Genomic DNA, 17531 nt, shown 5'->3' on the forward strand with positions numbered 1-17531 from the left:
CAGGCATACTCCTTCCATTGCAGAGATGCTTAATATGATCGATTTTGAAACAGAGGCACAGCATTTGTTTCTTCAAAAAAGAGAAAATCACCAAATCAAGATGAATACATAGCCTTTGTCGGAGGAGAATTAATTGGGCAATATTACTTTAAGCACTGCAGGACTAAATAAATAGCAGTGTCCTCTCTGACAGAGTGCATGAGTCTGAAACATGGAGAATAAACTCACCCATACCAGTACAACTAACCCCAAATTAGACATCACTTAAAAAAGGCAGAAAAAAGGACTGTGAGTTTTACAATAAACCTTATATTAAATTATTGCTGAGTCCCATCTCACAAACCTCCAGATACTAATACCAACCACTTAATCCTCTTCTTAAAATACTGTCCTGTGCCTTGTGAAATTTTATTTTATTTTTTATATTTTGTGTTCTGCAATTGTTTTTCTGAAGTTTAAAAGTCTCTGAAGGCCGAAAAACATGAGTTGCATGCGCTCAGAGGAAGCACTCCCATATACAGTAAGAACTGTGCAACTTAAATACTTAAATAGAATTCAGATTAATCCAGGAATACCATACACTAGAAAAACTATTAAATTCTCTCTGGATCCTAAATACAATGCCTAATAAAATTCCTGCAGGTCTTCATTATCTCTTTCCAACTTCTTAATCCTGAACAGGAATTAGAGCTGCCGCTTGGCTGCTGATGTTAAAGCACATGATTTGTGAACTTTATAGTTTTGTCCTCCAAAAGATGATAATGATAAAGATGATTCAAACTTGAGAAACAGGTCTGAAGTTCGTTTCGTGAAACACATTAAGTTAAATTTCCCCAACATTTGTTAAGTTTGTTTTTCTGTTAGTTATGTACTTTAGTTTAAGGTTGTTGCATCCAAAATATATTGTGATTGTGAGTGAAGTAATGTCCTTATTGTAGTAAAGGCTATCTTTGAAAACTCAGGCCCTTTAGGCAGATTCACTTGACAGTAGCTCCCACAGACAAACTATAACATTTGCTTTAAACATTTACCTGGGCCACAGAGCTCATCTGTAGCTGTGCCTGAATGCACTGGGCAGAACGAGCAAAACCGATGACTGAATTGAAAAAGGACCACCAGGTGGAGATCTGGAGAACCCAGACATCAGGGGAGGGACAGTCTGAAACAACATCTCAGGGTCATCACATTAAACAGCTCCACCGTTGTCTCATTAGCTTCATGCTGTTTGATGTTCAAATCTAATTCTGAAACCTATTTGCATTTAGCAGTGTCTGGGGCACCGCCAGCCAAATTGCTACAATGTTCCCTACCTGAAAGGTTGGAGATCTTTCGATGACTTTTCATTAACGATTTTGAGAACGAAAAAAATCAGGAAAAAGTCCAATCATTTATTTACACAGCCTATAGAGTCTGTGGAAAGCCCAAAGGAGGGTGTTTCTTGAGAGCTAATTTTTTTTTTGCTTTCATTATATTTATTGACTGAGCTTCAGAAAACACGAGCTGGGATCCTTTGCATGATCTGACTGTGTTTTCCTTTTAAAGAAACATGACTTCTGCCTCTTTCTGATAGGGAAGGCTACTGCCCGGTCTTAATTAGCTAATAAGGTTTGAATCCCTTGAGTGACCTCATTGGCCAGCAAGATATGGCTGATATCACATTCCTACACCTTGGGAAAAATCAGTCACTATGCTCCACATGTGCAAGTTTCAAAGGACAAACAGTTTTTGAAGTTTGAAGTTTGACTCAGTTCTTTTAAAGCTGTTAATGCTTGCTGCTCATGTACAGATATTTTTATAAAGCGAATTGCATTGTGAACCATATGAGTAGTAATGCTTTACATGAAACAGCCATATCAGCCTGCAACTTACAACTGTCAACCACCTGAAGCTACGCAGGTGTGGGCCTGGCCAATATCTGGAAGGGAGACCTCCTGGGAAAAACTAAGGTTGCTGCTGGAAGAGGTCCTCAGTAGGGTGCACTCACCCTGCCTGTGTGGGGGTCCTAATGCCCCAGGCAAAAAGGCATTGTCTGTGAAATGTAAAACTGACTCTCCCTGGACATTAAAAATCCCAGTGTGTTTCTTTGAAAAAGAGTACCTGGAGTTCTGGCCAAATTTCCTTCTGGCCTTTACCTATTATGGCCTCCTAATAATCCCCATCTATGAATTGGCTACATCCCTGTGTTCTCCTCCCCACTGATAGCTGATGTGTGTTGAGCTTAGCAGTGCACTATGACTGCCATCTCATCATCCAAGTGGATGCTGCACATTGGTGGTGGACAGGAGTTCCTATTATCTGTAAAGCGCTTTGAGTGGCGTGTTCAGAAAAGCGCTATATAAATATGAGGAATTATTATGTATTAGCTATTATTATTAACAGTTGCAGGTGTTTGGAATGTAAATAGCTAGAAATTGATTGTCCTTCACTTCCTAGACTGCTTCATATTTTAATCACATGTGCCTTTCCATCTTAGCTAGGTGCAAGAACCTGTGTATCCAAGCAGAGAGAATGAGAGGGTGCAGACTCTCTCCCCTGATCCACCCAGCCAATGAGTCGTTCATCTTTGACACTGTAAACTCTGCAGAAATTGCGGAAGGTTCTGTGCTGACTGAAGGACAGGCTTGTCTCTCACCTACAGGAGAGCAAGGCAGCTGGTGCAGGAGTCTCTATTTCTCTCTGAGGTGAGAGAGAGTCCTAGCTGATTCATCCCGATCCCACTCTGCAGAGCTCACTGTGTTTCCAGAATGAGTTCCTGTTGAGTTGGAGAATTCACTCCAGGAATTCTTTGTCTGGAATTGCTAAGTTAAAAATCAGCCCACTTTATGAGCGTCACCACACCACAGGAGGTACACCTTCCTCCGGTATGTGCACTTTTGACCTACTCCTCTGTTCTTGTCTCCCCTGTGCCAGAGATTTCACAGAGCAGACCAAGTCCCGGTCCTCCTGTGCCATTGCATGTGGCACGTCAGTCTGTCTGAGTCTGAAATTAAACACTATCTGACAATAGCAGCTATGGCTTTGATGGCAAGTCGCTTGATCTGCCAGCCGCTGGTGACTCCAAGACAGCGTTTCACCCTCTGCGTTAACCACAGGGGGCAGCTATTGATTTGTGCTTGAACCGAAGGAGAAAAATCACCACCCAGGAGGATCCCTTCATGCGCGTTTTCTCTTTAATCTGGAAATACATCTGACAGTTACTGATGTGACTGTGCACCCCTCCCCCCCACTTTTTGTTTTAAGCCTCTGTCTCATTTTGTTGTTGTTGGCTTTTAAATCAGTCAACCTTAACAACAGACAACTACTTCCATGCTCCATTATAAAGACGATAGAGTACTGTATATTGCTGAAGTTAAAATGTAATCGATATAAATACTGATGTTGATTAACATGCTCCTCACTTTCATTAAATAGACTACTGACAATAATAATAAACTTTATTATGTAGTGCCGGTAAAAGTAGCTTCTCAGTGTGCTTTACAGGAAAAGTAAATAAAAACTGATAAAAGAATGGAAAACAATTAACAAAGAAAGGGGATAACAAAATTAGTACAGATAAACACAAGGGATTAGAAATGTGGTAGAAGATGCAAGTAACAGACAAAGACACTAATTAAATAACATGTGGATTTAGATACCCCAGTGAGTACAGTGTTGCAGTAATCAATTCTAGAAAATATGAATGTGTTGACCAGATTATGAACTACAGTTAGTAACAAGATAGGATGCAGTCAGGCATATTTCTGAGATGGAAGAATGATGTTTTAACAATATTTTGTACATGTGGGTCAAACATCAAGCCTGGATCAAATATCAACCCCAAATTTCAAATCAGATTGAAATTGACGTACAGTGCCATCCACAGAATAAGTTATTAAATTGGCTTTACATAGTTAGTGCAAGATGCCAAGAAACATCACTTTAGTCTTGTCACAGTTAAAATGAAGGTAATTTTGATTCAGGTTATTCAGGTTTTTATGTCAGAGGCGCAATTAGAGAGTGCAGAAACTACTACTTTAGTGTCAGGTTTAGTGTGGACGTTTAGTATTTGTAAAGACAAATCCAGCTCAATTCTGAACTCTGCTGTTTGCATTGCTGACTGCTCATTTTTATTTTTATTTTAGTTGTGTATTTCTTTAAAGCATTTACACCTGTGGTTTTAATTACTTTTAACTTATATCAACTGATATGATTATAATTACATGATTATAATTACATGACTTATAAATATTAAGCTTTGGTTTGCTATCTGCATATAGATATAGATGAATGCACATATCTCTGATTTATTTGCCTGACTTTGTTCTGACCAGTGAGGTTCATATTGTTGGCTCGGTATTCTGTAAACGCCGGGCTGTTAACAAACCCTGTGCAGGTCTCGAGACGCAGTCCGAAAGCTAAGGTACCCAAGACGGGAGGCGAAGAAGAGTGGTTGGTAATTCCAGCGAGGCCAAATCCAGGTAGTCAGAACGAAGTCAGGCAAACAAATCCGAGAGGGCCAAGACGAGAGAGAGGTCGCAAGAAATCCGAAGCCAAAGAGTCATACTGTAGGTGAGGGGATCCAGACGAGCTAGAGAGGGTTTCAGGAATGGAGGGCGAGGCGAGCTCAGGAGGTGGATGAAATCCTAATACCGAGCACTGGTAGCAGTGAGCAGAGGGTTTAAATAGTTGTGGGGAAAAGATGTGGAATGAAGATTGAATCATTTGGAGCTAATTGGTGCTGACTGTGCTCGTAACAAACACACCATACCATGCTCTGTGTGTATCTGTTATTGTTTAATGTTTTAGAATTGTGGAACAAGCTACCCAGTCATGTTGTTGAAGCCAATACCCTGGCTTCTATCAAGAGACAACCTGAGATCCTTAGATTTGCTACTAACTACCAAAGAGATTAAATGTGTTGAATTCACATGCAAACAGCAGACATGGCCCTGGTCACCTTCTGTTTGTGTCCCCCCCACACCTCTACCTGCGTTCTTCTGATGCCCAGTTCGAGCAGCTGGCATTCCTGTGGATGGAGCGACAGAAATCAGGTGGTAACTACAGCCGTTACCGGGCCCAGACAGAGAAGCATGTGGTGCTGTGCGTCAGCAGTCTCAAGATCGACCTTCTCATGGACTTCCTCAATGAGTTCTATGCTCACCCTAGACTACAGGTGAGTTCAGAACATGGACATTGCAGGGACTTTATTTGAGCATTTATAACAATGTTAACCCAAGCCTGATAATACAACTTTATTTTCACAAATAGTACATTTTTCTTATTGGTTTAACAGGTCATTACATCAAAAGGTTCTGCTAAGCCAATACTTGTTGTAATGCTATCTTCCTGACCCTGTGCAAACTCACATATCTCCCAAAAACCACTAATTTTTCCATCATGTGGACCATCTCAAAATCAGACAATTAAGCAGACTATATAAGCTATTTCCCATTCATTTAGTGTTCTGAAATTAAGCTAAGGTCAGTGTTAAGCTTTGCAGTACTAAAACACTCACCTGATAAGCACTGATTTTTCCCTTCATTTACAAGCACTGAATTAGTGAGATCATTCTTCCTTCCCTGCTTTTTTCTTGGCTTGTAAGTTTTTGCCCCTTCTTCCTTTTTTTTTGTCTCCAAAGCCACAACTCTCCAGCCTTCTGTATTACATCAAAGCAGTTTTTTCCCAGCTTAATTTTTATTCAGACAGCTATATTCAAGCCAGTCTCTCTGCTGCACCAAGGCAGCTTTTTCCTAGCTTAGTATTTATTCAGACAGCTGTATTCTAGCCAGTCTCTCCACGGCATCAAGGCAGCCTTTTTTCAGTTTACATTAATTAAGACAGCTCCATTTTTTATCAGCCTGCATTATTACTTCATCTTCTCTCATTAAGCCTTGCTCCCACTGTGTCTTCCCGAAGACTCCAGAGGCACCTCTGTGATCCTGCACTTGGAGCTCAGCTTGACATTCGCCAATGGCCCTGAAACCTCAGGGACTGAAGCATAACAGCTCCATCTTGAGCTCCCAGCTAATCCTTGAATTTACCCAACAATACACTGAACAATTACACTCCTTACCAGTGTGTTAAGGCTTGTCTTCTTTGCAGGCAAAACACCATTTAAACAACCAAACAAAAAGGTCTTCCCAGACTCACAATCCAATTTCCACAGCAAGTTTCCTTTTTTCCAATTCCTGTCTTGGTTGTATACAAATCAAGCCTACTACCATAGCCTCTTCTTTAGCCAGTTGCTTGCCTTTTGCCCTCCCTGCTTCCACCAAGCTGGCATCAGCAATTCTTCCAGCACAGTGATTATCATATATAGACTGGAACAGGCCGCACAGATGTTCTCTGATCCAGGAATTGCTGGCAGGTGCCATTTTGTGAACATTTTCCTTTATTTTCCATCTTAGTTGGGGCAAAAATGTCTGTGAATTGCACAATGTTTCAGGGAAAGAATTGTCCTTCAGAACTACACTCCTAGCAGCATCACACTGTGTTAGGCATAACATGCTCATCCTAAAGAAGAGCAGACACTGTACCAGTACAATAATATATATATATATTTATTTTTATTTCAGGAGCCCCTGGAGACTATACTCAGTCCTAGCACTGTCACTGCCCTGTCACAATAGACAAGAACCACTCTCTGTCTATATGCTCTAGTCCTCCCAACTGCCAGACCATCACCAGTAGTCAGTCACACTAACACACACTCCCTATATGCTAGGTTATTATTGTAAAGAACAGCATAATCTCAGGGTAAAACAGTTGCGATGTTTGAAACTTTAAGTCCTGGGAAGAACCACAATGTTTAGCAATTTTATGTCAAGGAATAATAAGATGCACCTGACTTTACAAGTGGGAAGCCTCAGCATTTAAGGGTAACTGTTGCTACAACGCCTTAAATATTTATTAATGTATTCAAATATTCAATTTCACTCCTTACATGTTTGTCTAAGATGGTTAATACAAAGAAAATCCTCACTGCTTTACACCAGTAACAGTAACCAGTAACTGCTTCCTATAACTTTCATTGATTGAAAGTCATTCAATTACTCACATTATCATTACTCTACTTGTCATGTTGGGAGCTCTTTGTGCTGTTGTAGTAAAACACATCATCATATTTTAGACAAAATGAAATGAATGTCTTGAGCCTAAAGGACATAGATCAATAGTTCTTGACTAAGGATCACTCAAGATGATCAGTGGGACCCCAGAAGGAAAGGGATACCTTCCCAAGTCTAGCATTGTGTGGATGCAATGCACTTAAACCCTTGACTTGGTTTTGCAATACTTGCAATGGATCAGTAGACCTGAACTTCTGTATTTACAAATTAAAACATATAATAGTAGTAACATTATTTAAAATTAGAAATTTCAGCTGCTTTTTATTTGGAAGGGATTCCTTTATGTGATATAGAATCCCTACCATTGACAAGGTACAGTGATTAAGGAGTTTGATTAGTACATTTAAATGTGCAAGCATTTTTCACAGTGTTCAATACATTGACTAAATATAGTTTCCAAGAAGGGCAATGGCAATGATCAATAAGTGGTCCCTGCCTTCTGTGCTATTGTGGACAGATGCTTTGTATATCAGTGGTTGACAATATAGTGGCCAAACAAATGCAGAGAGACTAGATGCCGTGTATTGCAAAGTTGATTTTTTAAAATAAACATAAGGATCCATTGATGTAACTGGCAGCCTGCCTGCACCTTAGAACAGGAAGGTAATTAGAGACACTGACATGGTCATTGTTTGCCATCAGTATGCAGGGTTATTGAATAGCTGAGGGCATCATTCTCCTCCATGATTAATGGCATGGTTATGTTGTGTGATCACCTGTTAAGATGGGCTATGGATTACCTGCAGCAGGTTACCTGTCAGCAACAGATTGTTTCAGTCATTTTTTTAGCGATGATTTTTTTTCTTGGATCGATAGGCATTTAGCATGCGTGCTTGGGTGGACAAGACCATTGAAAAGAAATGGGATATGGCTTAGCAGTCATTGCTTGCTCATGTGCATTTGTCAGTATCATTGCTCAGTAACACCAGGTTAGATCACTTGGTCATTGCACATTGATGAGGTGTGATTGTCTTTCTGGATGATTGCACACTGATGATGTTGAAATCTCTTCCTGAATCTCTGAGTTTGTAGTGTATTATAATGAAAGGCAGCGATGTATATTATTTATGCACCCAGTGTTCAAAATAGCAGGGCTTCCCTAGCTGGGAAATTGCAGATTGAGCAAGACATAGGCTGTATCCCACCAGGCTTTAAAAAAAGCATAAAAAAAACCACACACTTTGATTTATTTCTGCAGTGGTGCAGGAGAATCGGTCAAATCCACAGTAAAGAAAAATGCCCATACACTGCAGTATGCAACAGTCAAATTTTTTGTGACTCAAAAAATGCTGAAATCTTGCTTGGAGGTCTTCATCAAAACCAAAGGTTTTGATCATTTTAATAAAAAATGTGAGTCTTGGATATTGAAGTATCCCATAAGGATATTGAAATGTTTTGCAACCTAATCCCAACCTTTTCTTCTATCAGCATTGCCTTATTCAAAGTTTTAAAATAACTTTCTGTTTGTTCTGGAGGTGGAAATCTGTTCCTCAAATAAGGCACGCATTGAATAACATTGACAGAGTCTAGTCATTTGGCATGCTCTTCTGATATATTGGCCAATGGGAATTGAAGGATCACTGCAGAGCAACAGAGGGTGACTGATTCTGCCAGGATCAGAGACAGACACCTGCCTGCCTATCTTTGCAGGATTATTACGTTGTGATCCTGTGCCCCACGGAAATGGATGTGCAGGTGAGGAGAGTGCTCCAGATCCCACTGTGGTCCCAGAGAGTCATCTACCTACAGGGCTCAGCTCTCAAAGACCAAGACCTCATGAGAGCCAAGTAAGTTTTTCTGAACAGGGTCTGCTTGCTTGAATTCAGTATTAACACTGTGCTAAAGGAGGAGACACCCCAGTGTTAATAAAGAGATCACTCTGCGGCAAATGTCAATTATGAACCCCTCAGATCCATTCCACTACAAATCTTTGGTGCCACCTGCTGCTTAATTATATCATTCTGTCAATTAGCAAGGAATAAAAAAATTACAAAGCTGGTTGTGCCAAGTTCACTCAATTTAACAGATGAAAAAGGCCAGTATCTGAAAACCCCTTATATAAACTCTTTTTCAAGAATTTGAGTCCAGACTAAGTAATTCTCTGCTCACTGATTTTAAATAGATTTCTGAGAAACAGGGTCTTAGCTTGTATAAGAACTGTTGCCAAATGTGATTAATAGCTGTGAGCCTCAGGACAGTCAATCAGCTGAACATATGAATGATTATTTCAAGCCATCACTTCACGACTAGAATTTCTAAACCCTTGCTACATTTTGGTGACTGAGAACACTGTGCTGTTGGAGGTACCATCCCTCAGATGAGTCCTGATTGCTTGATCATTAACATCCCATAACAATTTTTGAAAATGGAAGTGTGTGACCCTTCTGTGCTGTTCACATACCACTTTCCATGCTCCATATGATAAGGAACCTGATCTGCTGTGTGGAGGGGCTGCTGTGTGTCCCTCAGGTGGATGGTGCACTTCAGTGTTATTTGTTGTGGGTCCCCCTCTTAAATGTAAGGCATTTTGAAATAATTTGGGTTTGAAAGTATCTATACAAATATAAGCAATTAATGTCATGATGGTGACTGAGTGGAAAAGGCTGGATTATAAGCAGTTTATGAATATCCGGGAAATTTAACAATTAGCTATAGAAGATTGCCGATCATGACTACAACAAATACTTATTGCTTGCATGGAATGTGAGATAAGAATGACAAAGCTTCTAAACCCTAGCTGAATCATCAGCCTTTTCTAGCTTGTCCCCACCAGTATATTATGCCATAAAATGGCTCCACCACAGGAAGTATGTATGGGGTACATAATATACTTTACTCTGAATTAAGGAAGGGGCACCTGAGATAATGTTTATATATATTTTTTATAATCTGGTTATGACACCAGGGAGCTACCTCATCTGTTTTTGCAAAAGGATGCCTTAGGATTTTTCTATAATAGAAACTCAGGCCAACTGAGCATTGTATCTCTCACGGCACAGCCCTGTCTGCTCATTATCATTATTCATCTTATATTATAATAGGAGTGTATGTTTCAATTGAAGTCCCTGACCAAGAGTGATCCTTTGCAATGGCCCCACCAGAAAAGTGACAGAGTACTTTGCCAGGGAAAAAGTGCATTAGTTACATTGAAAATACCAATTAGAAAAAAAGGATTGAATGGTCATACCAGTTCCTAACCTTTCGGGGGGGGAAATGGAACTACTTAGCATGTGTAAATGTGAAGTGACCTGACCTTGAAGCAGGCCTGCATGCAGCACGCCGGAATTTGATCGCTCACTGTATGAACAGTGTTTGTATCTGTTGATAGTCGCTAACCTCACTAACCCATGACCCTTGTCTTTTCCACTAACCTGCTGTGGCCCCTCCCCTTCCTGCCCATGCTGTCTTGCTACTGGCTGGCTGAAGGATGGATGATGCCGAGGCCTGCTTTATCCTTAGCAACCGTTTTGAGGTGGATCGCATCGCTGCTGTACGTTCTCTTTTTTGTTTTGTTTTTTTGCTCCTTATCTATGTTTAATTAAAGATCGCACTGAAGCATACTGGAGGGTTGTAATGGTAGAGCTTGTGTTGTATGATCAAAAGTCAATCACAGTCTAGTCTCAGTTAGGTGTAAAATGCCTTTAAAAACTTAACATTGATCATTGCACAAAGGGAAAGGAGGAGTGTATGGAGAAAACTACTAGGCAATGCTTTTATAAATAGAACATTGACCCTGTGCTTTGTGTCCAAACCAGCTGTAATCTGGGACTTTCATTATTTAGCCAAAAACAAGGTAATGTGGGGGTTCACTGAAAGCTTGATCCAGCAGGCGTCTCTATCAGAGTGGTCCTATAGGCAGGAAATTGAATGTGTGACTGACCTCTATCAGTCTTTATTTGAATCACCAGAGTAGGCTCAATTCACCACAGAAACCTTGTCTTTTTAAGGTAACATCATCCATCATAATAGCATAACAACATTTCTCCATAACAGCCAGAAATAATGAGATTGTGAGAAAAAATATCTCTAGGAGGTGTCCACCTCTGCTTTGAATGACTGCAGCAAGACCTGGACATTTCCTTAGTGAGCCTTATTTCTCACAGTGTTTGGAATGAGCCTTGAATCTCTTTCACTGTTTTTATCCCCTCATTTTGTGTAACCCAGCCTCATGAAAAACTTGTGGTCAACTGATCTCCTTCCATGAGGACAGGTAATGCTACCCCATTGTGGGCTCTGGCTGTCTTCCCCTCAGTGCTGTGACGTCCCTGTCTATTGCAGATCCCTCAGCTTTCCCATTTTGCAGAGGGAATGACATTTTATGCTATAGGGTTGTTTATGCACTCCTGTCTAGATCAGCTTGAGGGAACAGCACTTCATGGTGATTCATCACGTGGTCAGCATGGAGCAATGGTGAGGACTCTGGATCGACTATGTAACAATGCGGAGTAGGTGGAGCCGCAGCAAGGTTAGCGAGAACTGAAAGAAAACAAAAAGGAAAAGGAAAATTGCACTGTTACAAAAAGCGGCACTGCGCCGTCGGTGCAGAGCGACGCCCAGGCTGGACTTACCCTATCTAATTGGCTCCAGCCTGGAAAAAGGAACCCGTGGCGGGGGGACCATACTGGACTATTCCCTATCTATCTGGCTCCAGTCTGGGAGCACAGGGGGCATAGGGAGCGCAAGGTCTAAAATAAAAATAAAACTGGTGAAAAAGGAACAGCCTGCCCCAGTGCAACTGCACAGTGGGACAGATGAAAAGAAAAGAAAAAGGTCGACCTCATGCTTGGGTACAATCTCCTCCGGGATTGCTGGTGTAGCGTAGCTCTCCTTCTGGGGTGATGCCCTGCTCGTCCTGTCGGAGGGGTGTCCAGTGCACAGTATATTGCCCGTACAGTTGTTCTTCATTAGGCTAAGGCGGTCCAGCTATGACTCTTCGACAATGCGTCGCCCTTCGTTCAGGGCTCTGCCTCCACACTGAACACACCCCTCACATACTTCAACTAACAGAGAGCTGTGGATTCAAGTCCCAAATGTACACATTGTTTTGCTAGCCTTGGTATCCATGAGCAAGGTCCTTAGTCATGATTGCTCTCGTCTACTCTGCTGTATAAATAGGTAGTACCACTGGGTGAGTTAACTTTAAATGAACCAGGGTCTGATTCACAGACTATCACACTCTGAGTTTGCTTAATGCTCAGATGTACATTCATCAGAGCATTATGTGGTATGTCATGATGTGATATAAAGGAGAAGATGAAACAGGTGTGCATTCATGTCGTATAAAGTAGAAGTGCAGATTTAGTTACAGGTACTATTTACAGAGGAAGAAGTAAAAACTAAAACTACAGGTGAATATCAAAGTGTGCAGGAGAGCATTAGGCAAATATGAAAACTTTTGGATAATTGAAACCTTAGAAAGCAATTCACTGGGCAGAATATTGACTTAAGCATATCCACTCTTTCCTATTATAAAAGTAAGTGAAATAACTACATATAAAAGGCCAGTTGTTTAATAGAACTCTAGAACAAAAATATACTCTATGTGTAGTGTCTTCTTTCATGAGACAGATGGTAATAAAGGCTAAATCCACAGCCAGCAAGCTGAGAGAGTCCTCCCAACTTTCTGCAGTTGTAAATGTCAAAGGTCAAAGGTCACAGCTTTTCTCAATAGTTCTATGGAGCATGATTACCCAGAATCATGCTGTTGTTTAAAGAGACAGTAGCAGATGGGGATCTAAATGAACAAGATTGCAACAAGCTCCTTGTTCAGAGATTCATGTTAGGATCAAAACCTGGGACTCCTCCAGCCTATCCCATCACTGTGTAGCGGAGCTAGTGTGGTGACATCAGCGCCCTCACTGCGCGTAGCAGGGTCCTCAGCTACCTGGGCTGAGGGAGGTCTCCTTTAGCTCACGCGGTTGGTGCCCTGTTGCGTTACGCCGGAGACCCGGGTTCGCGCCCCAGGTGTGGGGGCCGGAACGGGCGGCGGGGGGCATGACCCCGTGCGGAACCGTGACTGTCACAACTGCACAGAGTTGGCAACAAGCAAAAAGATTACAGGAGCTGAGTTTGTTTTTGTCTGCCTCCTACTGATCATGAGGTGAAAAGGCCCATCTATATGGTGCACTCATATTTGGAGGTAACAGTGCAGATAATATGAGAATGTGTGCCAATGTGATTTTGTCTCACCATGTATCAGTCCTGCTGGACAGTTGTTTCTGGGTGTGGGCCTGTCTCATTAACAAACATTGAAAGAGCCTGTCTCTGTGCTGGGGGAATGCTATGTCATTTGTTTCCCGTTTCACCTGACATTTCCTTACTGCTATAATGAGATAGGTATAGCGAAATTAAATCACTGCAGTGATCTCTGAATAGCAAGCCCGTGTCTGTGCCACAAAAGATCAGAAGTGGCGCAGCTGGGATTACTGTATACAAACTCTTTCATTCTTTTGAAAAATTAATGTGCTGTTATCAATTGCACATTAAATCCTTAGTGTCAAAGACAGACCTGTTTGCAAAGGGAGTCCCTTTACTTAAAGCTACTTGCTTTTTTAATTTTGTTTTTCCTTTGGATCCATTTTGATATCTACAGTGTTGTATTGACTTTTAATGAATTTGCTTGTCAGGGACCTTTTGAAATGCTAAAAGCCCTTTACAAGTCACAGCCAGTATATCTAGGGTATGATTTATATTTAGAAGAAGAAAATTAGCTTTTGTTCTCAAAATCTAGACTGCTAGCTTGAAAATATGCTTGTGAATCATTAACTTCTTCATATGTAGTTTTTGTTTTCAAGGAATGAAGCACGTTTTAATAATTAGCAAAACGTTTCTGCCATTTCAGTGTCTGCTTGCAGAGACTCTATAGGACCTACAGAAATCAACTAAAATTCAACTACTGCTTTGTTGCTTTGAATAGCATGCTGTAATGTAATGTGCTAGATAAAAAATATTATCATATATTAGATTTAAAAGGGTAACTGATATAGGAATTGCAAAATAAATTAATGTGACACTTTTCAATCATCTGAACTTTTTTGTTTTCTAATGTGTTGGAGGAGCTGTACGTACCTATATACCCACATTTATCCTTATAATAATAATAATGTGACTGATGTTTTCTCAACCTTTATTAAAGCTTTTGCATGTGCCTGAATTTCAGATTTAGTTCCCTTCTGTGTTATTCAATCCTTTCCTGGTGGTTTACCCAGTTAAAAGTGTATTAATCAAAGGGGTATGTACTTGTGGGACTGATGAAACTGATGCTTATATGACTGTCCTTGTTTTCAGTGTGTGATTTAGGGAGACAGTGTAAAAATAAATGGTAACAAACTAGATTAAGTAGCTGGCTTTAGCAGTTAACATAACTGGCCTTGAGTAAAGACTTTTATTGGTTTCAGGTTATCTTAAAATTCCTGGCACACCTCCATAGCTGCTCTGACAGGATTAAGTGGCAAACGAATGGATTACACGGCTGTGCTTATTGAACTTCTTTAAAAAAAACCTCTAAATCACAGTTTCTCTATTTTACATTTTTTTTATTTATTCATTGGGCATTGCTGTTTCTGCCCAATTTATAATTGCTGCTGTGAAAAGCACTTGCTTTGCCACTATGACCCTCATGTGCCTTCCTCTGATGGTCAAAACCATCTTTCTTCACTCTGTGTATCCCACAGCAGCCACAGCAGTGATCAGAGTATTGATACAGCTCTCACGGACAGCACTGCAGACTCACAGTATAGGTGTCTGGGCTTTGGGTGTTCAGAGAAGCAAAACTCTGACTCTAGCAGCACACAGTAGTGTGCTGGGCACATCCTTTTTACTTTTACCTAATGACTCAAACTGGGGACATATGGGCTATAGGACTCAGCTTGTGTTCAAAACAGAGTCTTTACTGGTTGAACAACTTTTTTAATTAATTAGAACCTTGTTTCAAAGTCTCTTTGTATTTGTGTGTATCCCCATTTGGATCCTGCTCTGTTTTGTTCAATTTTCTATTTCAATCTGCCTATTACCATAATTTCTCTCATAACAGCTGTCTATTAATAATACCTGTCCCATTTATAGCATTTCCTACAGGTGTGGTCAACATAATTGCACTCTCTCCGGTAATAGCTCCTCTGCCACAGTGGCAGACTCTACTAGATTAGTGAAAGCAAAATTCAATTAGTAGATGGCCCACTTGAAAGAGCAGACATATCAATTTAATACCAAGTCGTTTTTTACATCAAACGCACAGTGACTGCAACTATAGCAAAGCTACTTTAGTGACAGCACCATGTTAAAAGTGATCAGTGACTCAGAAAATGACTGTAGAAGAAAATAAATAATCCAGCTGGCAGTTGTTGTGATTTGGCATATTTTGAGTATATTACGCTTCAAATTATGCTGAAATTGGAGGAGCCCTGGAAGTTAAGAAATGGCAGCAGAGGAGAATGCTCAAGACTTGAGCATCAATCAAAAGTTAGACAGATCAGTAGATTAAAAACAAAAACTTTGGTTATGTGAAAGAGGTAGCAGCTTTCTCTCTGGCAGGAGAACTGATGTTTCCTCAAGCTCTGTTATCACATTGTGTGCCAAATCACCAACTCCAGGAATCACTTTGTTTCATGTTCTTTGAACTTTCTGTAGACCATAACCGTGCTTTTTGTAAGAAAGTAAAAAAATTGCATTGTTCCACATTGTTTTCTAACTTTTCAGGGCAAAAGCCAGTCTGGTTGAGCACTTGTTTATTTTATATTGCAAGTGCTTCAGACATGAAAAAGGGGAAAAAAAAGCTTTGAAGGCTGTGGAAAGTACAATATGGCCTTCATGGTCCATTTTCGGCAGTTTTGACAGCTGTGATTAGAGAACAGTGTCATGTGCGCCGGTTTTCTTTTTCCCCCTGACATTATCACATATCACAAAATGAAAAGGGCAAATCCCACATGCCTGAGTCATAATTGAGGCTAATTGGTGAGACCTGGAATGACTTGCAAGACTGCTGGACTGAAAATTAGCTTAGTAGCAGATCCACAGTTGTTGAAAAGCAGCACTGTCGCTTATATTGCATAGCAGAATTAATTATTTTTTATTATTAATAATAAGTTGGCATTCTCCAAAGTGTCAATAGCCTCATTCTGAAGGGAAAACAATACCCTTTCTGAAGGGAAAACATAGCTCCAGCCTTCGACGGAACAGACACCTGGATTTTAGTTTGCTGGAACTGAACAGAGAACTAACTTTTGAAGGCTGGGTTTGTGATGCCCTAGATCCAATAACATAAAGAGAATATGGGATGAACTACAATACATACTGTATCTACAACAGATGCTGCAGTATTATTTGTAATGAATGGAGCACAAAGGGAGCTTCTGTTTGGACCAGGGAGTTGGGTGGCACAAACAAGGCTTCAACTGGACCTTTTCAAGGAAAAGCACCTTTTCCTTAACTATTGGTCCACCTAAGCTCCATCAGCCTCCATCATGTTATGCACGACTCTCTTGTCTTTTGTTCTCTATGGATGGAAGTGAAAAAACTACACCATTAAAAAAAGCTCCCGAAGTGACAAGAGATTAGCTTTTTGCAACTCTGAAAACCTACGTAATGTCTCTTTACCATGTGTACCAGCTAAAGCATTCCCTTGTGCTTATTCACCACTCTAGATATTTTTGCAGTGTCTCAAAGCTTGAAGAAGAAAGATTGTGAGCAATTAAGAAACTGCTTGAGTCAGTTTTTTTCAAATTAATTTTGTATTTTCTTCCAGTTTCCAGATTTCTTGTGTTTTAATTTTATTTGTTTGTGTTTCATATTATTTTTCACCAGTTCTGCAACTTTTTTGACTGTGTCTGCATAAAGTATACTTAACTTCAGTCCCTAACATGCTTAGAGATATCAATGGAATTCCAGTGTGAATGTAGCCGGAAAAAACAGTTTAAAGTCTGTTCTTGTGGTAATATATTCCTCTCAGTGTAAAGTGCATTACTGTATGTTGTCATTTACATTTTATTGGTCAAGGGGTCTTTGGTTTTGATTACATTAAAAAAAATGAGTTAAGCAAGGCAAAAAAAGGGGGGCAAAAGGTTTCCTCCCAGTTGTATCTCTTCTTGTGTAAAATACTATCTTATGTTATGTGATTGATTAATTAGTATTGAATTAAGAGCCCTATTTGCTGTTGCAATAGGCTTTTGAAATATTGCAGATCTGTGTAGTGTAAATGTAGGAACATGAACTACGTAGTATATCTGTACTTGTGCTGTACACACATGCATATCCTAACTGTGCTTCTGTCGTGACTTCTAGGATCACCAGACAATTCTCAGAGCATGGGCTGTGAAGGACTTTGCCCCCAATTGTCCCCTCTACGTCCAGATCTTGAAACCAGAGAACAAGTTTCATGTCAAGTTCGCAGGTAACACTGCATGTCTGTGGCTTTGAAGATGTTTATGG

The 17531-nt window shown here is 40.4% G+C and overlaps 1 protein-coding gene across 2 annotated transcripts in view; it reads left to right on the top strand.

Annotated features, from left to right (window-relative positions):
- Window positions 1–17531, top strand: part of kcnt2b (potassium sodium-activated channel subfamily T member 2b) — a 179567-nt gene that overhangs the window by 122608 nt on the left and 39428 nt on the right. For both annotated transcript variants that reach the window (XM_088932148.1, XM_088932147.1), the window contains 4 exons: window positions 4988–5152; window positions 8757–8893; window positions 10533–10596; window positions 17385–17493. In XM_088932148.1, the coding sequence (XP_088788274.1) occupies window positions 4988–5152; window positions 8757–8893; window positions 10533–10596; window positions 17385–17493 (475 nt within the window). The remainder of the gene's footprint in view (window positions 1–4987; window positions 5153–8756; window positions 8894–10532; window positions 10597–17384; window positions 17494–17531) is intronic.

Source organism: Atractosteus spatula, chromosome 14, assembly GCF_055471065.1.
Source record: "Atractosteus spatula isolate fAtrSpa1 chromosome 14, fAtrSpa1.hap1, whole genome shotgun sequence".
NCBI lineage: Eukaryota > Metazoa > Chordata > Actinopteri > Semionotiformes > Lepisosteidae > Atractosteus > Atractosteus spatula.